The sequence below is a fragment of the Myotis nattereri genome (genome assembly GCF_964212035.1).
Source record: "Myotis nattereri genome assembly, chromosome: 3".
NCBI lineage: Eukaryota > Metazoa > Chordata > Mammalia > Chiroptera > Vespertilionidae > Myotis > Myotis nattereri.
The window spans coordinates 71,932,281-71,953,146 of NC_138077.1; the positions used below are offsets into that span (position 1 = coordinate 71,932,281).

Here is a 20,866-nt window from a genome sequence, read left to right on the forward strand (position 1 = left end):
GAATTCAATAGTAAGATTACATAACTTTCCCAATATTTAAATAAGACTTCCCAACGTCTTTACAGGGAGTATACAGGAAAACATTTTTTTTGCCTTAAAAAAAAAGTCAATTCCTAATAGCTTCAAATCAAGGCCATGGAGGCCCCTAGTAATTTTTTACTTTATAAATAATTCAGTGTGTGATTTATTATGGAGACGTTAAATTTTCAGAGACTAGGAGATTCAGGTCACTAACAGGTTGGTTAGGACTGAATCACCTTAGCCGTACTTTTACATTAAAAATCATATAAGTTACATCTGGAGCAAAACTGCCTATGACACTGGGAAATTTGTAACTCCGACAAGTAATAAAGGTGGCAAAATCTGGGCCTTTAAATCCTGGGGCCCTTCACATCAATTCAAACCATTCATGTGCCAAGAGGGGAACCAGCTGGAACAGGGGAAGAGCTTCATAATGAAAAATTAATGGGGAATTCCAAGTACCCGGATACATGAAAAGTAGAAAAAGGGGTCTGTCCTTGACAACTGAAACATGCTAAATTATTAATTGTGTCAAGTCCAGGCAATTGCTGTTAGTCCAGGCAACTGCTGTCACTACTCTTTCAACACCAGTTTAAAAACTTTTTTAATGTATTAGAATTCCAGTCGTAACATATCCATTTGAGTATGTTATACCTAATATTGAGGATTTATAAAGTAAAAAAGGATGCTATGTAATGAAAACAATAATAAACACTTTCTTTTCAAATACTTACTTTTCACTTAGGAAGCTCCATTTTATTGTAAATAAGGGAAGGTTTGTAGTTTTAAACTGAAAACCAAAAATAGAATTTCATGGATAACAAAGCACAGAGAATAGTGAAAATAGAATAGTATGACTTTTACCTTTTTCTTTCTGGACTTAATCATTCTCCAAGGGCACTATTATAACTATCATCATCAATTCGCTTAATCCTTAAAACAACTCTGTGCAGAAGGAATTATAATCACCCACCTTTTACAGAAAAGGAAACTGAGGCACAGAGAGGGACCTGCCCAGGGTAACACAGCTAGGACACTAGCCCATTGGACACCAAGATCTGGACTCAAGTGGTCCAGTTGCCATGCTCCATTGCTGTTCAATACTTCTTTGACCACGTGCAGGTGGTTCTAGAAGCATTTGAGGAAACAGTAAATTCTGCAATTGCAACACTTAAAAAAAATGGATTAAACTGAAAAGGGTCCTATTAAGTCTGCTGATGATTAAGGGTCTCAGAGTTAAAATACATGATTACTTTTGTCAGCTTTAACCTGTGATTTTCTTGTTCAAGTGACATGTACCTGTACTGCTAAAGTGATTCGTATAATCTAACTTCACTTTAATTAGCATTATGAGCTTGAAGTACAATGAAATGATTTCCTTACCCTGGTAGTTTATAAGGGCCATGCTATTAAACATCCTTGAGTTTATTTAATGGTTTTTTAAAAGAGTGATTTCTTTGTTGTTGTTGTTAACCCTCACCCAAGGATATTTTCCCATTGATTTGTAGAGAGAGTGGAAGGGAGGGGGAGAGACACAGAGAGAGAAACATTGATGTGAGAGAGAAACACCAATTGGTTGCCTCCGTACATGCCTGGACCAGGGCCGGGGATCAAGCTTGCAACCGAGGTACGTGCCCTTGACCGGAATCGAACCCAGGGTCCTTCAGTCCATGGGCCGACGCTCAACTGAGCCAAACCGGCCCGATACATGAACAGTAGAGCCATTTAATGGTTTCTATGTAACAAGTAAACATTAGACAGAATCCAGATTAATATTTTCTTGGGTAATCCTCCCCCTTTGATTGATTAATGATTTCATAAGTAGGACCTGCTTTATTTAATATCCCTCAAACATCCTGGAGTCTATGTTATATTAACTTTCAAAAATTCTGAGATTCACCCAGGCAGTGTGGCTCAGTGGGTGAGCATCGGCCCATGAACCAGGCGGTCATGATTTGATTCCCAGTCAGGGCACATGCCCAGGTTGTGGGCTCGATCCTCAGTAGGGGTGTGCAGGAGGTGACCAATCGATGTTTCTCTCTTTCCCCCTCTCCCTTCCTCTCTGAAATCAATAAAAATGTATTTTTTTAAAAAATCTGAGATTAATCTAAAAGGTATCACTGCTACCAAACAACTATATGGAACCCTAAATCCTAATGTCTTCTTTATTACTGCAAATCTCACACACACTGGGTAGGGTAAAGCAAGTGTGTTGGGCAGAAGGAGGAGGTGCAAGAGCTATAACTACTTCATTCATACATATAACAGGATCTACGCCACTACCACTAGAACTAGCTTTTGTAATTCTGTAGTTATTGTTCCCAAGGCCTTGTTAGGATGCTCCCAAAACACATTGCAGTCAGAAATTACTGGCCTAACACCAAAAAAAAAGATGGAATTCTTCTGAACATATTAAAAAGGGGGGGAAAATATGAAAAGTTATTCTTATATTAAAATTGGACTCTACCACTGCTAAAATGGAGAAAGGAAAACAATCAATTTCTTGTGCTTATTTCTAGATATTGGACTCTATGAGATACAAATTTTGGTTCACCAGAAAACTCCAATATTAGAATTGAAAGGGACCTAACAAATCAGAGTACAACACCATCAATTTAAAGATTTAAAAAACTAAGCCCACTAGAAGTTAAGTTTAAAACTAAATAATCTTTTCCTCTGAGTTTGTTAAAAAAAAGTTTGGGTCCCTTTTGAGCTAATTATTATTGTTGTTTTTGTTGTTATTAGATGGTTTGTTTTTTAACTAAATTATAAACCTGAGATTGCTTTGAAGTTGTATTATCATTAAGACAAATGGGTAAACTGGTATTTTTAAAATTAAAATTTTCCAAATTTATTTACAGTAAGATAACAGAATGAACTCTTGGTTTCTTTGCCACTTTCAGGTTCTGAAATGAACTGGATCAATATAGGAAAAGTTGTTAAATGGTAATTTTCTTTTATTCTAATGAGAAAATTCACTGCAGGATAGAGTAGACAACAAATTATCTATTTTTACGGCAATTTATAATTTTCCAGGTTTCTTGCTATATGAAAGAATAAAATATCTCAAAAAAATGTACATACCAACAAAAAAACCTTATGGTCACAAAATGTAGGAAAGCAAAAACCTGCATTGTTTTAAGTGAAAATCAATAAAGATAAAAATCAGAAAAGTGGAATGCAAGAGTCTGTGGTAATTGGGACTTTTGCCCCAAACACAGGGTTAGTCAAAATGCTCTAGGACACAGGCAGAATTCATGTAAAACATTCCTTACCACAGAGTCAGAGAAGTGGAAATCTGGGTCCATTACTCATGCAGGATAACCTGCATTACCCTCATACAGATGCATCACTGGCAAGAGCTGATGAAGAAAAATGAAGGCTGAGAAAGAAAGCAAATGGCGTATCCTTCACATGTAATTTTCAGCAAATTCTGATGAGTTCAATCTTGGATGAGTTTTGCTCCCTTTTCTTCCTTCAATTTCATTTAGAAAATATCATCTTGTTTAAGTTGTTCAAGTATAACTTTGCAACTAGCCTAATATGGCCCCAAATTACTACCTTCCAACATTCCTTTAAGGAAGCACCTGATTAAATACCATCTGGTTAAGCAGATCAAGGCAGCTTTAGGCTAATTCCAAGAACAAGAACCTTACCAACCTGACAAATCAGTGTCTTTACTCTGTCAAATGCTGTCTCCTGTCAGAAGGGTTTTCTATTTCTTAAAACTTGCTTTTCCATGCTGGCAGCCTCCTGTTGGTCGCGATAAGGTCCTGGCTCCTAAAGCTTATACATTCTTATTTTCCATCCTCCAGGTTCTCTGCAGATTATACCACTAACCTCTGCTACTGATCTGGCAGGAAATAATCTGAAAGCCATTCAAAAGTTACAACTGCATTTCTACAAGAGCCAAATTTACTTTCTAAAATGCCTAATTCATTTGCCCATATTTTAAAACAACTTTACCCTTTGTGACAGCATGGATGGACCTGGAGAGTATTATGCTAAGTGAAATAAGTCAGTCAGAGAAGAAAAGTACCATATGATTTCACTCATATGTGGAATTTAATGAACAAATTGAACTATCAAGCAAAATGGAGACAGACTCATAGATAGAGAGGAGGCAGACAGATCTAGTGTACGTGTGTGCGCGCGCGCGCGCGTGTGTGTGTGTGTGTGTGTGTGTGTGTCCGCATGTGTGTGGGGAGGGGGTCTGGCTAAGCAAAAATGAAAAAACAAAAGAGAACTCATGGACATGGACAACAATGTGGTGATTGTGGAGAGGGTGGGTGGAGGTGGAAGAGGGCATAGAGGGGATAAATGGTGATGGAAAAAATAAAATAAAATACAAATTTTTTTTTAAAAAGAGCATCACTACTATGGTGCTGCCTTACTTTTCGCCTTTGTCCACAGTCAGAAAAAAAGATGAAAGGCAGGAAGCGGTCTAACTATCAACAAGAAGTTCTCCTTTGAAGACAGATAACAAAATACCACAGTTAAAAGTATGTTTGTAATCGCAAAGTTACTATTCTTGAACAAATTCCAAATACAGTTATGTGTCTTTGATCTTAGAAGAGCATTTTTCTCACTGTTCATAGCTGACATCAATGGTTCAGTTAGGCACCCACTCCCAACTATGGGAAAAATGTTCCCTGAAATTCAATCATGTGAGTTATTAGCTTTTAGTTGTCAGCCTAGAAGTGGCTGCTAATGCTCCGCACTGCTGCTGCCTGGGATATTTCTGCCTGCGATGACAATATGAGAACTTGTCCTATAACAGCATCCATGTGACCACCTGGCAGACGTTTCAATTCCTTCTGTGTGGTGTCAGACATTCCCAGGGAAACATTCAGCATCTCCCCAGGTGGGGACTATTAGCTCAGCAAAACATACTGCAACTATGAGAAAAATTTTGAACACCTTAAACCTAAACAGAGTTTAAGTTTCATATTTGAAAACAAAATCTATTCTCAAGCTTTCACATTTTATAATACATCAAAAAAAGTCTAATGATAATATATAGCTTCAATAATGTAATAAGCCTAATTTAAAACAATAAAAATATCACCAGTGTCTCCATAGTCCATTTTAAACAATTAGGGAAGATAAATACATTATTATATCATTTATTCAAAAATACTTTCTTCAACAGCTATTGTTGTGGATCTTGTAATCAAGATAGAAACAAGAGTTAACTGACATGGTACAATTATGGGGAAAGCTCTTATCTTTGACTAGAGGCACAGTGAACCAAATTCATGCACTGGTGGGGTCTGGCCAGCCCACCCTGATCGGGGCTGATCAGGCAGGGAGGGCCAGCGGGACAATCAGGGGTGGGGCCGGCTGGGGGTGGGGGGAGCCGGCTGGACCCAACCCCTGGTGGAACTCCCAGTGGAACTCCAGGTCAAGGGGACAATTTGCATATTAGCCTTTTATTATATAGGACTAGTGGCCCAGTGCAAGAAATTCGTGCACAGGGGAGGGGGGATGTCCCTCAGCCCGGCTTGCATCCTCTCCAATCTGGGACCCTTCGGGGGATGTCCAACTGCTGGTTTAGGCCCGATCCCACTGCCGGCAATCAGACATCCCTCTCGCAATCCGGGACCACTGGCTCCTAACTGCTCAACTCCCTGTCTGCCTGATTGCCCCTAACCTCTGTCTGCATACCAAACCCTGAATTGTTCCATTGTTGTGAATAAAATACTAAAATAGGAAGAAAACTCTAACAAGAGCATAGGAATTAGGTTATAACATCAATAAATGAAAAAAATTGTTCCTTAAATGCACTTACAGTAACATTTATACTCCATGATGCTGATCTAGAAGAAAACAAACTGTATAAGTGTATCTATGCCTAGAAAAAACACTGGAAGGATAAACACCAAAAAGCACACAATGAATATGGAATAGAATATGTATTAAGGGCAATTTCCATTTTTGTATTCATGCTTTTTAGTGTTTTTGACATGTATTATTTTATAAGCTAAAGAGAAAGCCAGTACATTATTTTAAAATCAAATATTTTAAGTATAATTTAATAAAGAACAAAGTAGCAGGCTGCTGAGGTACCAAATCAATATGCTGCAGTGGAAAGTCATTTTCTCTGTCTGGTCTTGCCTGTGACCATGTGGCATCTTTTTACACCTGCTCAAAATTAACTGCTTCACCACACAATGACAGGAACTACAGCAAATGGACTCTTAGTCTGTAGTTCAATTACTGTGGAAGATTTTATAGTTTGAGTATTAAGAAATGATGCATTAAAAAAAATGATGCATACACTTGACTACATACATAAAAATAAAGCAGATTCTCTACGTATCATATGCTAATTACAAGTGAATTTAAAAATTCAGTTGTCTGTTTATACCACAGTCATCCAGCTTATTAGTCAATGCTCTGGAGCTAGTGGGAGAGTAGAAACACTATGCTGTCTCATTTCCAGGGAACTTTAATGATTTTCATACTGTGATGAAAGGCCAGAGTTATTAGCTAGAGTGTTCCCTAGGCCCCATAGTATTTTAATATCATGGCCAGGGTGACATTACCTTGAGTAGATACTTTCATGTTTGCAGGTGTGTCTTTCACACTTGACAGAAGCATACATATTACAAAGAATGCATTCAATAAATGCTGAAAATGCCCTGGCCCATGTGGCTTACTTGGTTGAGCATCATCCCATGCACCAACTGGTCGTCAGTTTGATTCTTGGTCAGGGCACATGCCTGGGTTGCAGGCTTGATCCCCAGCGGGGGGTGTGTAGAGGCAGCCAATCAATGATTCTCTCTCACATCAATGTTTCTCTCTCTTCATCTCTCTAAAGTCAATAAAAAGATATTAAAAAAATAAATAAATAAGTGAACTGTCCTAGAAATAACTAAACTTGGAGATAAATGTGGGAGATGGCTCAAGAAATCTCAGTGAATCATCTGTAATCTCAGTAACATATAACATTGAAAGGAAACTAGTTAAATGTTTCTTAAGAAAGGTTTCCAACAACGTTGTCTTTTATTCTTCCTTCAACCTCACTCACTCCCAACCATGTTCCTTCATGAATTTATTCACCATCTGATTTTAAAAAAGGAACCAAATTACTTTTATCTGTAGTACATTTACAAAACCCAATTTTTCCTAACTACAAAGACAATATGTGTATCATTTTGTCTTTAATTACATTATCGGCGGCTGCCGAGAACATGCTTTAGGTGTAGCTATAGGTACAGTGTACTCCATTATGTAAACCAATTTTTCTAGCCAGCAGGAGTTTGATTCTGGGAATTTATATCTACAGCCCCCTGTTCCTAGGTTTACTCTGAGATTAGAAAATAAAATTTACCCTCTGTAAGCAACTGAGCAAAAATTGAGCAAAACTATCCACAAGATAATTAACATCAATAAAATATTTCTACAAGATCATAGCACCATCTTCCTTATTCTTTACATATACATATAGCATTTATCCTCAGAGTCCTAAGAGTTCAAACTTTCAATTACTGATCTAGTTCAGCTTAATTTATAGCTTACTTTAATCCTATACTGTAAGTCAGCATTTCTTAGTGAGGATGCTTTTGGCACTTGGGGTGGGACAATTCTTTACTAGGCAATACTGTTTCACTCAATGCCGAGTCAAAATACATCTCAGCTCCTTCAGCATCCTCTTACCCCCACCCTCAATTGCAGGTGGCAGCATCCCCCAATCGCTGAGATAATGTCCCACAAATTTTCAAACATTCCCTGGGGAGTGGTAACTTCTCACTTTGTTGGAAACCACTTCACCCTTGCTTTTTACATGTCTACTGCCACATAAACTCCTGGGCTTCTTTTTAGGAATCTTGGGCTTCTGAAATTCTGTTCAGATTTCAGCATATTTTACCGTGGGAAGAAATACTCCTTGATATAGTAAATGAGTTAAAACTGGGAAGCCAGATGTGTTCATTTATGCCACCTCTCAACTCTACTCTCCGAACAACTTTTCCAGACCTTCCAGGAGCCAAACAAGCCCCATGTGGCCAATGAGCAAGCAAGGTTTGGCCACTTCGGTCCTCCATCATCCAAAAATAAGACACAGTTGTCAGGTTGAATTATGTGCTATACACTTGTTCCTCCGGCCTTCCTTGATCCCTAAGACTCAGACTTGACTTTCTTACTGGAGCAATTAATTGCTACCAGACTTTCTGTTTTAAAATGCCAGTTCCGATTCCTCCCAGGCTGTCACAGACTGGGCTGTTCCAATGAGACAAGGGGCATTAACTAAAATGATAAATTAACACTCATTTTAAAAATGGTTTTGGCAAAAAGTAATTTTTAATGACTAACTCTTCATGGAGAAACTTTAGGCATGTATCATCAAGGTGAGAGGAGCTTTTTCAGACTCAGCGGGAAGACAAAGCCTGGACTGAACTAAGGTCTCCTTGTTTGCGCTCATTTTTTCCATTTTATAAAGAGACAAGCCTAAAAGCAAGTGACCAAGCACTATCACAGAAGTCTGCTGCTTTTGCAATCTTTTTATGCTGATGGCTACCCAACATGCTATATTTTATTTATCTTTATGCTTAGTACCATTACTATACTTGGCATGTATCAGGTACTTAATAATGTTCATTTAAAAAATGCATCTGCAGCCAGAGAGCCACGCAGCTTTCACTTACAGAGCAGCCTGACTTGGATGTAGCCTGCTCTGACTCAAAGCCCAGAAAACTCCATGTGCCTAAATTATGGGTACTATACATTGAACTAGAGGCCCGGTGCACAAAATTCCTCAGCACAGCCTGCACCCTCTCCAATCTGAGACTCCTTGAGGGATATCCCAACCACTCACCTGCCTGCCTACCTGATTGCCCCTAAGCATTTCTGCCTGCCAGGCTGATCACCCCCTAACCACTCCCCTGCCAGCCTGATCGATGCCTAACTGTTCCCCTGCCAGCCCAAACACCCTCAATTGCTCTCACCTGCTGGCCCAATCGCACCCAACTGCCCTCCCCTGCATCCCGGTTGCCCCCAACTGACCTCCCTTGCTGGCCCGGTCACCCCCAACTGCCCTCCCCTGCCAGCCTGGTCGCCCCCAACGGCTCTCCCCTGCCGGCCCGGTCGTTCCCAACTGTCCTCCCCTGCAGACCCAGTCACCCCTAACTGCCCTCCCCTGATGGCCTGATTGCCCCCAACTGTCCTCCCCTGCAGGCCATCTTGTGGAGGCCATGTTGTGGCCACATGGGGGCAGCCAACTTTGACCACATGGGGACAGCCATCTTGTGTGTTGGAATGATGGTTAATTTGCATACTGGCCGTGGCTAATTTGCATATTAGGACTAATTAGCATATCCCTCTTATTGTGTTGGAATGATGGTCAATTTGCATACTGGTCGTGACTAGTTAGCATATCCGGTTGTGACTGTGAGGGTGTCGTGAACAATTTGCATATTACTCTTTTATTAGTATAGATTAGCATGAACTAAAAATTTTATACGAGTTAAAAATTATATAACTTTGTGTCATCTTCACAAAAGAAAGCATTTGGTATATAGCATAACTGTAATTTGTATAGAACTTTACAACTACCCTAGCTAGTTTGGCTCAGTGGATAGAGCATCAGCCTGTGGACTGAAGGGTCCCAGGTTCGATTCCGGTCAAGGGCACATGACCAGGTTGCGGGCTCAATCCCCAGTAGGGGGTGTGGAGGAGGCAGCCGATCAATGATATTCTCTCATCATTGATGTTTCTATCTCTCTCTCCTTCTCCCTTACTCTCTGAAATCAATAAAAATATATATATTTTTTTAAAAAAGAACTTTACAACTTGCAGTACCTCATTCAATAAGGAGATCTGATGACATTAATAACCATTTTAAAAGGAACCACATAAATCTCTAGTCTTTTCAATGAAGCCCTTAAATACAGTTTTGAAAGAAATCCCACACCATCTGCTTAACTTCACCTTGCCTATATCTAGTGCTTCATGTAGTTGAGCATAAAGGTTAACAGTGTGAACTCTATTTTTGCCTGGATTCACAAACCTAGAAGAACAGATTAACTGTGTGACCTGGAGCAAATAATCTAACCTCTCTGTGCCTTAGCAACCTTATCTATAAAAAGGGGGACAATAATGGATAAAAGAGTTAAAAATAAATCATAAAACCATAAAAATCCTTGAAGAAAACATAGTACAATTTTGCTATCTCACATAGCAAAATTTTCACTGATACAATGCCTAGGGCAAGAGTAACAATGAGAAAAATAAACAGATGGGCCATTACATCAAACTGAAAAGCTTCCGCACAGCAAAAGAAACCATCAACAAAATGAATAGGCAACCTACTGTATGGGAAAACATATTCGCCAGTTAAAAAATAGCAAAGGACCTAAAGACATTTCTCCAAAGAGGACATAACAGATGGCCAATAGACACATGAAAAAATGCTCAGTCATTAATCAAAGGGGGATGTAAATTTTTAAACTACAATGAGGTACACCTCACACCTGCCAGAATGGCTACTATCAACAAATCAACAAATTACAAGTACTGGTGAAGATGTGGAGAAAAGGAAACTCTAATACACTGCTGGTGGGAATGCAGACTGGTGCAACCACTGTAGAAATCAGTATGGAGATCCCTCAAAAAATTAAAAATGGATCTGCCATTTGACCTAGTGATCCCACATCTGGGAATATAACCTAAGAAACCCGAACACCTATCAGAAAGAATATATGCACCCCTATGTTCATAGCAGCATTATTTACAATAGCTAAGATTTGGAAACAGCCCAAGTGCCCAGCAGCAGATAAGTGGATAAAAAAAGCTGTGGTACATTTACACAAGGGAATACTGTGAAGCAGTTAAAAAGAAGGATCTCTTAGCCTTTGCAGCAGCATGGATGGACCTGGAGACTTATGCTAAGCAAAATAAGCCAGTTAGAGAAAGACAAATACCACATGATCTGACTTATAAGTGGAATCTAAAAAACACAATAAACTGATGAATAAAATAGGCCCGGAAGTATGGATGCATGGAACAGAATAATAAACTTTGGGAGGGGGGGGAGAGACAGAGGAAGAAATTAACCAAAGAATATATGTGCATATATGCATAACCCATGGAGACAGACAATAGCATTGGGAAGGCTTGGGGTGGGGCGAGGGTTGAATGGAGGGAAGCAAAACAGCACAAAATGGGAGACATTTGTATTACTGTCAACAATAAAATACATTTTTTTTAAAAAAGGGGCAACAATAGTACCTATCACATTGTGAGGATTAAACCAATTTGTCTATATATACACAAACTACTTACAGTACTGCCTTGCATATATGTACCTTTTATAAAGTAAATGTATATGAGGATTCACTATTATCATTGTTATAATTAATCACAGAATATAAGGGTTCAAATCAACTTGAAATAAACTACAATTAACAACTACTAATCATTTACCTCACAGAACCAAAAAGTAACAAATTCATTCAACATTATTGAGAACTGACTATAAACTGATGCTGTGCCAGTTTGATTCATGCTACTTTAATACAGTACTGTCATTACAAATATTATAAGTAAAGAAATACCTCTGCACTTTGAAATTCTATGAGTAGAAAAAAAATGCAGAAACCTAAATATAAACAGTGGGAGATTGAAAAGAGAAAATTCATAGTAATAAGAATTCTATAAAAATACTTTTCTTGACATGAATACATGTTTGAGATAAGCTATTAAGTGGAAAAAAAACAGGCATTATGATTTATTTTTTATAAAAAAGAAATGATAAATATGCATAGACAAAGAAAAAAGCCTGGGAAAATGAAAGCTAAATTGTTCAAAACATTTCTTTGTATGACAGGATTAAGAATGCATTTTCCTTCTTTTCCCTAACTTTATTTTGTAACTTTAACTTAAAACACAAATAATTCAAAAATAAAAATGTAAGGAAACATTAGGGTAAGCTTTCAGAAACAATAAACTTTTAAAAATACTAATTGGCTGATCAGAGATTAATCAAATCATTCATAAACTTGAAGACAATGTTAAGAATAAAATTAACTATTTGGAAAAAGAAATCAAATAGTAAAAATCTTCCATAGGATCAGGACAGTGATTCTTAGAACCTTAACTTAAAAAGAACTTTGGAACCACACTGAATATATAATCTCTATCTGTTACAAGCGCAATGTCCTACACTTGCCAGAAAACATATATTATTTTCCTACTGGTGGGTAGTCTAATAGATGACCATTATTCCATACTTGCCATATTCTTATAAAATTAAGAATTTAAAATGGTTAGAAAAGCAGACTCCCTCCCAATATTACTAATATAGATTATCAATGTCATATTGTGTTTGAGAACATGTCAGGAATGTTGTAGAAACAATGAACAGGTTATACAACAAAATGTTGATAGAAACTTTTCACTTTTTAAAATGATTTTCAAGTTTCTATGAGTCCAGATGCTCATAAACAACCAATCAACCTTCAGAGAAAGACGTTTTCTTTTTCTGTTATACCCTTTAGTCAAGAATAAGAATGCTTCAGGGCTGATTTTAAACACAATTATAAAGTGCCATCTAGTGGATGTTTTTATAAAGTTTCTCTGCTTACACTTAAATGATAAACAATCTTTAGAAAAGCTGCTCTGGGTAATCAAAAGGTACAAACTTTCAGTTACAAAATAAATAAATACATCCTGGGGATATAATACACAGCATGGTGACTATAGTTAATACTACTGTTCTAAGTATTTGAAAGTTAAGAGTAGATTTTAAAAGTTCTCATTACAAGAAAAAAATCTCTCTGTGCGGTGATGATGTGAATTAGACTTATTGTGAAGATTTTGCAATTATACATATATCAAACCATTATGTTGTAAACCTGAAAGTAACATAAAGTTATGTGTCCATGTATCTCAATGAAAATAAATAGCTACTCTGAGGAAATAGCTGTCCCTTTTGGCATTTCCTTACCAATTACCAACTGAGCTGGTGGACAACATGTCATTTTTTAAAAACACACCTCTGACTAATAATATTGATTTTAAATCTTGAGTTGAGCCTCTGGCATCACCACAGAGAATAGGGAAGAGCCCAATTATCTGCTAAAGGGCCCAAGATTTATAATGACAGCATGTACAAGTTAGAAAGAAGATCCCAATTTGACAAATGTGCTGTTATCATCCATTCGGTTCGTAATAATAAAAGATTAGGACAGTAATTACTGTTAATCATTGCTCTATGTTATATGAAAATAAATTTCTTTGGTCTAAATAAGCAACATCTGATATTTAGAAAATCAATAGGGTTACCAGCAAAGCCTTTAAAGCAGTACCGTGACCCTGCATGTGTAAGCTGCAAAGACCTTTTCTTTTTTTTTTTTTTTTTTTTTTACCATGAAAGGTGGTAGTCACACAAGTTATGAGCAATTAAATTGAAATTAATAAACAATTAATGTGGAGTAAATATAAAATCGAGGCAAAGTAAAAGGCTGAGATGTACAACCTGATATTTATAGTTTTAGTCTGTGATAATTAAGATGAAAGTTTAGGGCTAGACTTAATCAGACAAAATCCACATCTACCTAGATTTTCCTATTATAGATTCAATAATTTGCCTTCAGAAGCAGTCCACACATTTTTTTTTAAGCTTCCAATTATCTAGATATTTTTGGATTCCCACAATGCTAAACTGAAATGATCCATTTATTTGGAGAGCATCCTAACTCACAGATGGAATGACATTTTGACTTTGAAAAGAGTTGTGTGTAACCTGTTGTAATTGGCTTCCGTGGAAAAATGAAACGCTCATTTTATAGAATTGTTAGGGATTGCAAATCCAGCCCCTGGAGGTCACTGTGTCCTCCAAATAACAGGATTCTTAGGGGTCCAAGGTTAGCTTACAGTAACTAAACTAATAAGAGAAGTTAAGATCCAGGTTTCTTGACCACAAAATTAGAACTCTTTCCAGTATATCTCACTGCCTTTTTATTCTTCCTCCAAAAAGAAATGGAATATTTCCATTGAATTCTTCTTACAGTCCTACTGTTGCATTTTTAATCTAAAAGGTACATGTGGTAACACTGTCCAGGTGTGCACGAAAAGGTGTCAAAACTGGGAGTTTCTTCATAGTCCTCCAAGAAAAAAATAGCAAGATGGGGCAAAGCAGCTTCTATGGAGCAAGTTACATCAGTGATTTCGACCAGGGAACCAAGAGACCAGGGAACAGACCCACCAGTTACAAAAGTGAGAACCATTTGTCATTGACTGAGAGACGCAAAAGAAGCCATTTCTGCAATGAGTTTGTGTTAGCTGAGAAGGCACCGCTTCCTCAACGGGTGCTTGAAATGTGACGGCTGATAAACAGAAGTGCACAGACTGACCTTTAGAATTTGAGAAGAAAACCTTTTGTTTTCTGTAAATCCATCATCTTTTACCTCTCATCATTGCACCAAATAAGTATATACAAACCATACATTCTTTCAGCTCTGAATCAGTTCCAAATTCCAAGGTCTGACTTTTTATCTATCTATTTCTTCCTGTGAGATTTCAGGCACTTCTACTGAACTTTTAATTTTGCTATTTATTATTACTCTTGGGACCATGTTTCTGACACACAAGTGAAAGTCTGAAAAACTTGGATTCAAACACCGACTTGGCTAAATCACCTTAACCTCTGAGACTCTCCGGTTCCCTCCATCTGGCCCTGGAGAGGCCTCTCTAATTCTACATTATTCTCAGGCTGTATTTCTTGAAGACTCTGTAACAGACTTGAGCACAACAAAACTTACCAGGCCTGTCCCTAACATTACTTGTTCAGCAAAGGCTTTACCAGAAGTCTGAGGAGTGCAGAGATGGTACCAAATCTAAAAGGGGTTCTTTGTAGGTTCTAAGTGAATTGCTTTTGAGAAAGTCTCTATAGACAGCTCATTTTGGCTCCTCATCTATACAAACTGCTGTGGGAGCCCAAGAAAAGCAGCTTTCAAACTTGTAAGTGCATAGATTTGGTACTGCTGCCACCAGGCTGCAAGCACTGCCAGGGGACAGACTGAGTCAAAGCAATTCTATGCATCACACGCCTCAATGTCTTCCGTTTACTTGGCAGCTGTAGACACTGGGATCAGTCATCCAGCTAAATGTCAAGAATCCCAAAGTTATTACTAGTGCAAAGGTTTCCAGCCTAAAACTTTGCAAAGATATATAAATTTAAAGTCATTACAAAGGATATCTTTTTATGTTGTTATTATACACTAGGAATAATTTGTGAAAAATTTATAAAAAGTAGTGAGGCAATGGCTTAGGAATTACACAGTGTGTGTATGTGAAAGAACATTCACACACACCACACACACACACACACACACACACCTTCCTGGAGCAAAGGTGTAAGTGGCACTTATTAAAAGCATCAAGTGGAATCAATAAGCGCAGTTTTAAATATTACTTACACAGTATGAAAATTTCCAAATATATTTACATGAGAATGCCTCATTTTTCAAGTTTTAACACTTATTTCCAACTTTTAAGGCATTACAACAGATGATTTACTTATAGGCTCTTTTCCCTTGAAAAATGTATCATCGTATTATTAATGGTTTTGGTCAAATTTCAAATACGTAAATTTGGATGCTCTTTTTTTTTCTTTTAAGAGAGAGTAATTAACTTTACATTTATGGTCATACCACTCTGTGAAAAGCAGTTCATGTCTATCCTCCAAGATAAATAAATACTTGAAGACTGTCACTGAAGACAGTTCCTTTTTTGTACCAACTGTTTATGAGTCTTTCAGCTAAAAAGAAGCTACCAAGTGAAGAAAAATACATATTTAGAGATGACAAAATATACTTCTGACAAATAGGCTTCTTAATTTTTTAAAATAATTCTATATGTAATATGTTACACTAATTTTGGAGATAACTTATTATACACAAATGTTATCCTGAATAAGAGATATTTCTAGGAAAAAAAAATGTTAAGTGGTCTTACTAATAACCTGTTCACTTACCAAGAGCAACTTGTAAAAAAGGAAAATCTTATTATAAAGGAGACACACTTTGATCTTCATCAGTATTACTCTCATTCTCCAACAACCTGACAGTTTTTTAACTTGGGCTGTGCTCTTAATTTTGTGAGAAAACTATACAACTCAGTTAAGGAGGAAATGAATAATGTAATTCCTGTGGTTTAGAGGGGCCCAGAGTAAGTAGGTACTAAAGCAAAAATGCTGAGGTTTTTTAAAAAAAAGTAGAATAAACTTTTATTAAAAACAGATTTCAAATAGCCATTTTACCAGAAATTGAGCTTTCAGACACAGAATATGAAAACTCACTATCTTATCCCAAGAAAACTGTTCTAATCAAACAAATCTCATTGTTATTATGTCCCAAACAAGGTTTTGCTACTGTAAAGCTTCTCTGTACCATTTCTACTGGATTCGCATGTTCATAAGGATTGTTTTCCTACCAAAAGGTTCTTTTATTCTCATCAAAATTCTGCTAAAAGCTTACTGAATGTGGAACTCCTCTTATTAACCTCATCTAACTTGATACAGGAACACTCAAACATTTTGAATTCCTACTTTGTTCTTCATTCTAAAAACGCAGATTTTATAGAGTTAAAAACAAACTTTGAAGATTATCCAATTTAACTTTCTCATTGAAAGAAAAACAAATTCAGTTCCAAGTTAATAAATTTGCTCAAGGTCTCAGAACTTGTTCAAAGTTGGGACTAGTGCAAAGTCATCCACGGGGTTAATTTTTCATTTTCATTCATCATTGAAAAAAGTCTAAAACAGCGGTTCTCAACCTGTGGGTCACAACCCCTTTGGCAGTCGAACGACCCTTTCACAGGGGTCGCCTAAGACCATCCTGCATATCAGATATTTGCATTACAATTCATAACAGTAGGAACATTACAGTTATAAAGTAGCAACGGAAATAATTTTATGGTTGGGTCACAACATGAGGAACTGTATTTAAAGGGCCAGAAGGTTGAGAACCACTGGTCTAAAAGGTATCACTCCTTAAAGCAACTGAAGTTAATTCAGTTAATATTTTTTAAAAACAAGAAAGCAAATCATTGACACTTCTCACAAAATATAAATATTGTTTCATTAAAATTGACTTCATTAAATTCATTTTATTAAATGATCAATAGTCATTTAACATTCAAAATAAATATACTGAGCATTTACTGCCTTGCCAGGCACCTTGAAAAAAAAAGGCAAAACAATATATGAGAACTAAGAATGCATTCAGACCTATGAAAAAATTGATCATAAGTTCATAATATTTTCCCGGATAGTTTAATTAATATGTCATACTCTATTCCAACAGTCTACAGCACTTAATAAAAAAAAAACAACACACCATAGTACATTTTTCCTCTTCCAGTTGCTTTTATATGACACCCTCAACTTCAGCCTCTGAATAATTCACATATTATACTGTACTTAGGTGATGCTATTTTGAAGAACCAGTGACAATACATAACTCGACAGTTTCAAGAAGCATTGTAAACCTTCCATGAAGTTTCTACCTAGACTACAAAACATTTTCAACTTAGGTTCTTTCCAAGAAAGGCTACATTCAACTGCTTAAAAAGTGTAGTCATGTATTAACCTAAATCCCCTTTTTACTTAAAAGACCACTTTGCATCATGTCTATAAAATAGCTAGGAACTTTCTACTAACAAGATTCTATTAATCCTCCCAACATTTACTTTTCAAACTGTGATTTCAGAATAACAGTAATATTTCACAAATAACCTGTGTAAGAGTTATATAAGAATAAATAAAAGAATACACTTATGTTACACTTGGGGAGCTAAGGTGAACAGATCCCTAAAATCTCACACAAGTGACTCTAAGACATCTGCTTTTTTTAAATCCTCACCTGAGGACATGTTTTCCCTTCTTCTTCTTTTTTTTTTTTTTAAGAGAGTGGAAGCAAGGAAGAGGAGGGGAGAGAAAGAGAAAAAAACATTAACGTGAGAGACACACGCCCATTGGTTGCCTCTCACAGGTGCCTGGACAGAGGCCATGGATGAACCCTCAACCCAGGTACGTGTCCTTAACCAGATATCAAACCTGAGACCCTCGGTCTGAGGGCCTATGCTCTAACCCCTTAGAAAACCAGCCAGGGCTCATTCTTAATTCAATATTTCAGATATAAGATTACAAACATTTCACTTGAAAGTCATTAAACAGGAAGTAGCATTTCCAATTTGCCAAAGTTTTAATAAGTTTCATCAATGGTCATAATTTGATGTTTAGAACTTTTCCCAACCATGTTAATCTTCTTGTGCCTACCAAGAAAGAAGAGTCACAAGTAGAAACTTTGAAGATATATGATCTGCAAGAAATGATTTCAGAAAACAGAATCATAAAATTAACTTGATTAAGTGGAATAAAATTTATTATTTTAATGTATTCTTCCATTGTGAATATTTAGTTATTCCAGAGACTTATCAACATTCTTTTTTCACCCTAAACATTTATAGCAACAGTCTCTCAAGGAGATGGTTTGCAGTACTACATGGACCTAACAAAATGTGTGAATAATTTTTAAAAAAATTTTTATTGATTTTTTAAAATATAGTTTATTGATTTTTTTACAGAGAGGAAGGGAGAGGGATACAGAGTTAGAAACATTGATGAGAAACATCGATCAGCTGCCTCCTGCACACCCCCTACTGGGGATGTGCCCACAACCAAGGTACATGCCCTTGACCGGAATCAAACCTGGGACCCTTCAGTCCGCAGGCCAACGCTCTATCCACTGAGCCAAACCAGTTAGGGCAAAAATGTGTGAATAATTTTATAACACTACACTCAATTTAGCAGTTCCTAAAAGTCTTTTGGGACATCCATCTCAATGTTTCTAACTTTGTCCATTTCATTCTTTGTTCTGATATTCTTTGGTTTTTACCAAATATCTCTCTCTCTCTCTCTCTCTCTCTCTCTCTCTCTCTCTCTCTCTCTCTCACACACATAAAATTATAATTTTTTTTCATCTTATGAATAATATTGAAATGTATCCCTTGTGAGGTCAATCTTGGGATAAAGATTCAATGTTTTCCTTTGAGGATCAAAGAAATAATTCAGAAGAAATGGTAAGCATACTATCAAACTCTCTTATTAACAGTCTCAATGTGTTTAGGTTCAAATCTCTCAAAATTCCAACTACACTACATGTGGATTTCAAGACTTCAAGTTACAGATAGAAGTTCTTATTTAATCAGCCAAAATCGAATCTGAATGCTTATTTTTATTTCTTTACACTTCCCAAATCAAAAAACTTTTGTTGGGTAATTGCAGACACTCAGCTGAGTCAATGAACATATTTCAGACAGCTGCTTCTTATTGGTGAACCTAAAACTATTTTTTCTGAAGGAAATGCAGGTTATACAAAGAGAAATAAAAGTTAGAACTAAAAAAAAAATAGTCCCACAAAAAAAGACCTCCACTTAGCACAATTTGAAGATGAAACATCAATATTGAAATATAGACATTCCTCATTTATGGGGGAAACGTCTTTTAGGAAAAAGTGACAAATTATAAAAATAAACTAACATCAATTTAAAAACAACAAAAACTCCCAGAATGTCTTCAGTAAAAGGTGGAGACGTTATTGGTGTGGATAGCAGGCAACTCACTGAATGTTAGTACCTTTCTTCAAATCTCCAACCTCTTCTATGTAGTATAATTTTTAAAACTGTCAAATAGATATTAACCATTATAGTGATGAACAAGATCATCCTCCATTAAAAGCAGGCTACACTCTGCTATTAAGAAATTGAGTTTTGTACTAACATTTTTCCCATGGTTTATAAACATTAAAGTTAAAAGTTTTCTAGGCCCTAGCCAGTTTGCCTCAGTGGATAATCGGCCCACAGACTGAAGGGTCCTGGATATGATTCCACCCTCTCACATGGATATTTTTCTCTCTGAGTCTCTCCCTCTCTCCTCCATTCTCTCTAAAAATCAATGAAAAAAATATCCTTAGGTGAGGACTAACCAAAAAAGAAAAAAATTTTCTGGCTAACTTTCAATGAATAAGAAAATTAAGTTAACCAAAATTCTTCTCTTCGAAACACTGCAGTTTATCTTATAATTTTTATTCTAGAAAACTGGGACATTCATTTTATTTCTTATACTAGAGACCCAGTGCACGAATTCGTGCACTAGTGGGGTCCCTCGGCCTGGACTGGGCCGAAACTAGATCTCCAACATGACCCGAGGGGTCCTGGATGGCGAGAGGGCACAGGCCAGGCTGAGGGGCCCCACCGGTGCACAATCAGGGCCAGGGAGGGACACAGGAAATTGTGTCCAGGTGGGGAGGGAACCTGGGAGGGCTCCAGGGCGTGTCTAGCCATCTCACTCAGTCCCAATTGGCCTGACCCCAGCAGCAAGGTACCCAAACAGTCGGAGCATCTGCCCCCTGGGGTGGTCAGTGCACATCATAGCAACTGGTTGACTGTCCCCTAGCGGTCAGTGCACATCATAGTGAGCAGTTGACTGGCCTTAGCATATCATTAGCATACTAGAGGCCCGGTGAATGAAAATTCGTGCACTTGGGGGGGGGGGGTGCCCTCATCCCAGTCTGCACCTTCTTCCCAGGGGATCAGGCCAAAGCTGGAAGTCAGACATCCTCCTGGCAGCCCAGGAGCCCTCAGGGGATGTCCCCTGGGGAGCAGGCCTAAACTGCAGTCAGACACCTTAGTGCTGCCACAGACGCAGGAGAGGCTCCCAACACCGCCGCTGTGCTCACAGCTGTCAGCCTGGCTTGTGGCTGAGGCGAGCTCCCCCTGTGGGAGCGCACTGACCACCAGGGGAAGCTCCTGTGTTGAGCGTCTGCCTCCTGGTGGTCAGTGT

The 20,866-nt window shown here is 37.5% G+C and overlaps 1 protein-coding gene across 2 annotated transcripts in view; it reads right to left on the minus strand.

Annotated features, from left to right (window-relative positions):
* Positions 1-20,866, minus strand: part of BBX (BBX high mobility group box domain containing) — a 291,476-nt gene that overhangs the window by 127,028 nt on the left and 143,582 nt on the right. The window contains exon 1 of one of the 2 annotated variants that reach the window (XM_081086561.1): positions 3,297-3,867. The exons of the other annotated variant lie outside the window; for it this stretch is intronic. Coding sequence (XP_080942687.1) covers positions 3,297-3,329 — 33 coding nt within the window. The 5' untranslated portion in view covers positions 3,330-3,867. Of the gene's footprint in view, positions 1-3,296; positions 3,868-20,866 lie in introns of those variants that run through there. 2 annotated transcript variants of the gene reach the window in all.